This window comes from Chaetura pelagica, unplaced genomic scaffold (assembly GCF_000747805.2).
Source record: "Chaetura pelagica isolate M959 unplaced genomic scaffold, ChaPel_1.0 scaffold1005, whole genome shotgun sequence".
NCBI lineage: Eukaryota > Metazoa > Chordata > Aves > Apodiformes > Apodidae > Chaetura > Chaetura pelagica.
Window position 1 is genome coordinate 9,280 of NW_009953411.1, and position 779 is coordinate 10,058.

Below are 779 nucleotides of genomic sequence, written 5' to 3' on the forward strand. Positions count from 1 at the left end.
GCAGGGGGGGGGGCATCTCCCGGTACACGTCGGAGAAGAGGAGCTGGGGGTTGGGCTTGGGCTTCCGCTCCGCCTGCTCGAAGGCCTCCATCACCTGCGGGGGGCAGCGTCCTGGGGATCCCCTCCTCCAAACCCCTGTGATCCCTTCCCCAGAATCCCGGGGTTCTCCTCCCCCATTCTTGCAGTTCCCTTCCTCAAAATCCCAGGGTTCTCCCCAAAATCCCATGGATGTAATTCCCAGAATCCTGGGGATTCTTCCCCAAAAGCCAGGGATCTCCCTCCCCAAAATCTTGGTGATCCCCTCCCCAGAATCCCAGTGACTCCCTCTCCAGACTCCCAGGGGTTCCCACCCCAAAACCCCCAGGATCCCACCCCAAAACCCCCAGGATCCCTCCCCAAAACCCCCAGGATCCCTCCCCAGACTCCCGGGGGTTCCCTCCCCAAAACCCCCAGGATCCCTCCCCAGGACTCCCAGGGTTTCCTCCCCAAAACCCCCAGGATCCCTCCCCAGACTCCCGGGGGTTCCCTCCCCACACCCTGGGGCTTCCCTGGGTACCATCTTGCGGGAGCTCTTCCTCCAGCCCTTCTCCTGCTCCTCGTCCCACCATTCCCGGTTCACCATGTAGTGCCGCAGGCGGGAGATGGGGTGATCCTGTTTATCCCAGTAATTCACCTCGTCCACGGAGCGATAGGCTGAGCTGTCATCACTGGTGCTGTGGTGGCCGATTCTACGGGGGGAGGAATCAAAAAACCCCGAGAAAGGTGGTTTTTTGGGGGGG

General features: G+C 61.9%; 1 protein-coding gene across 1 annotated transcript in view; it reads right to left on the bottom strand.

The window, feature by feature from the left end:
• BCKDHA (branched chain keto acid dehydrogenase E1, alpha polypeptide) overlaps positions 1–779 on the bottom strand; it is a gene marked incomplete at its 5' end in the record, with an annotated part of 1,603 nt that overhangs the window by 405 nt on the left and 419 nt on the right. Inside the window, 2 exons of the mRNA XM_009998471.1 lie at positions 3–94; positions 557–753. Of these exons, the coding sequence (XP_009996773.1) occupies positions 3–94; positions 557–753 (289 nt within the window). The remainder of the gene's footprint in view (positions 1–2; positions 95–556; positions 754–779) is intronic.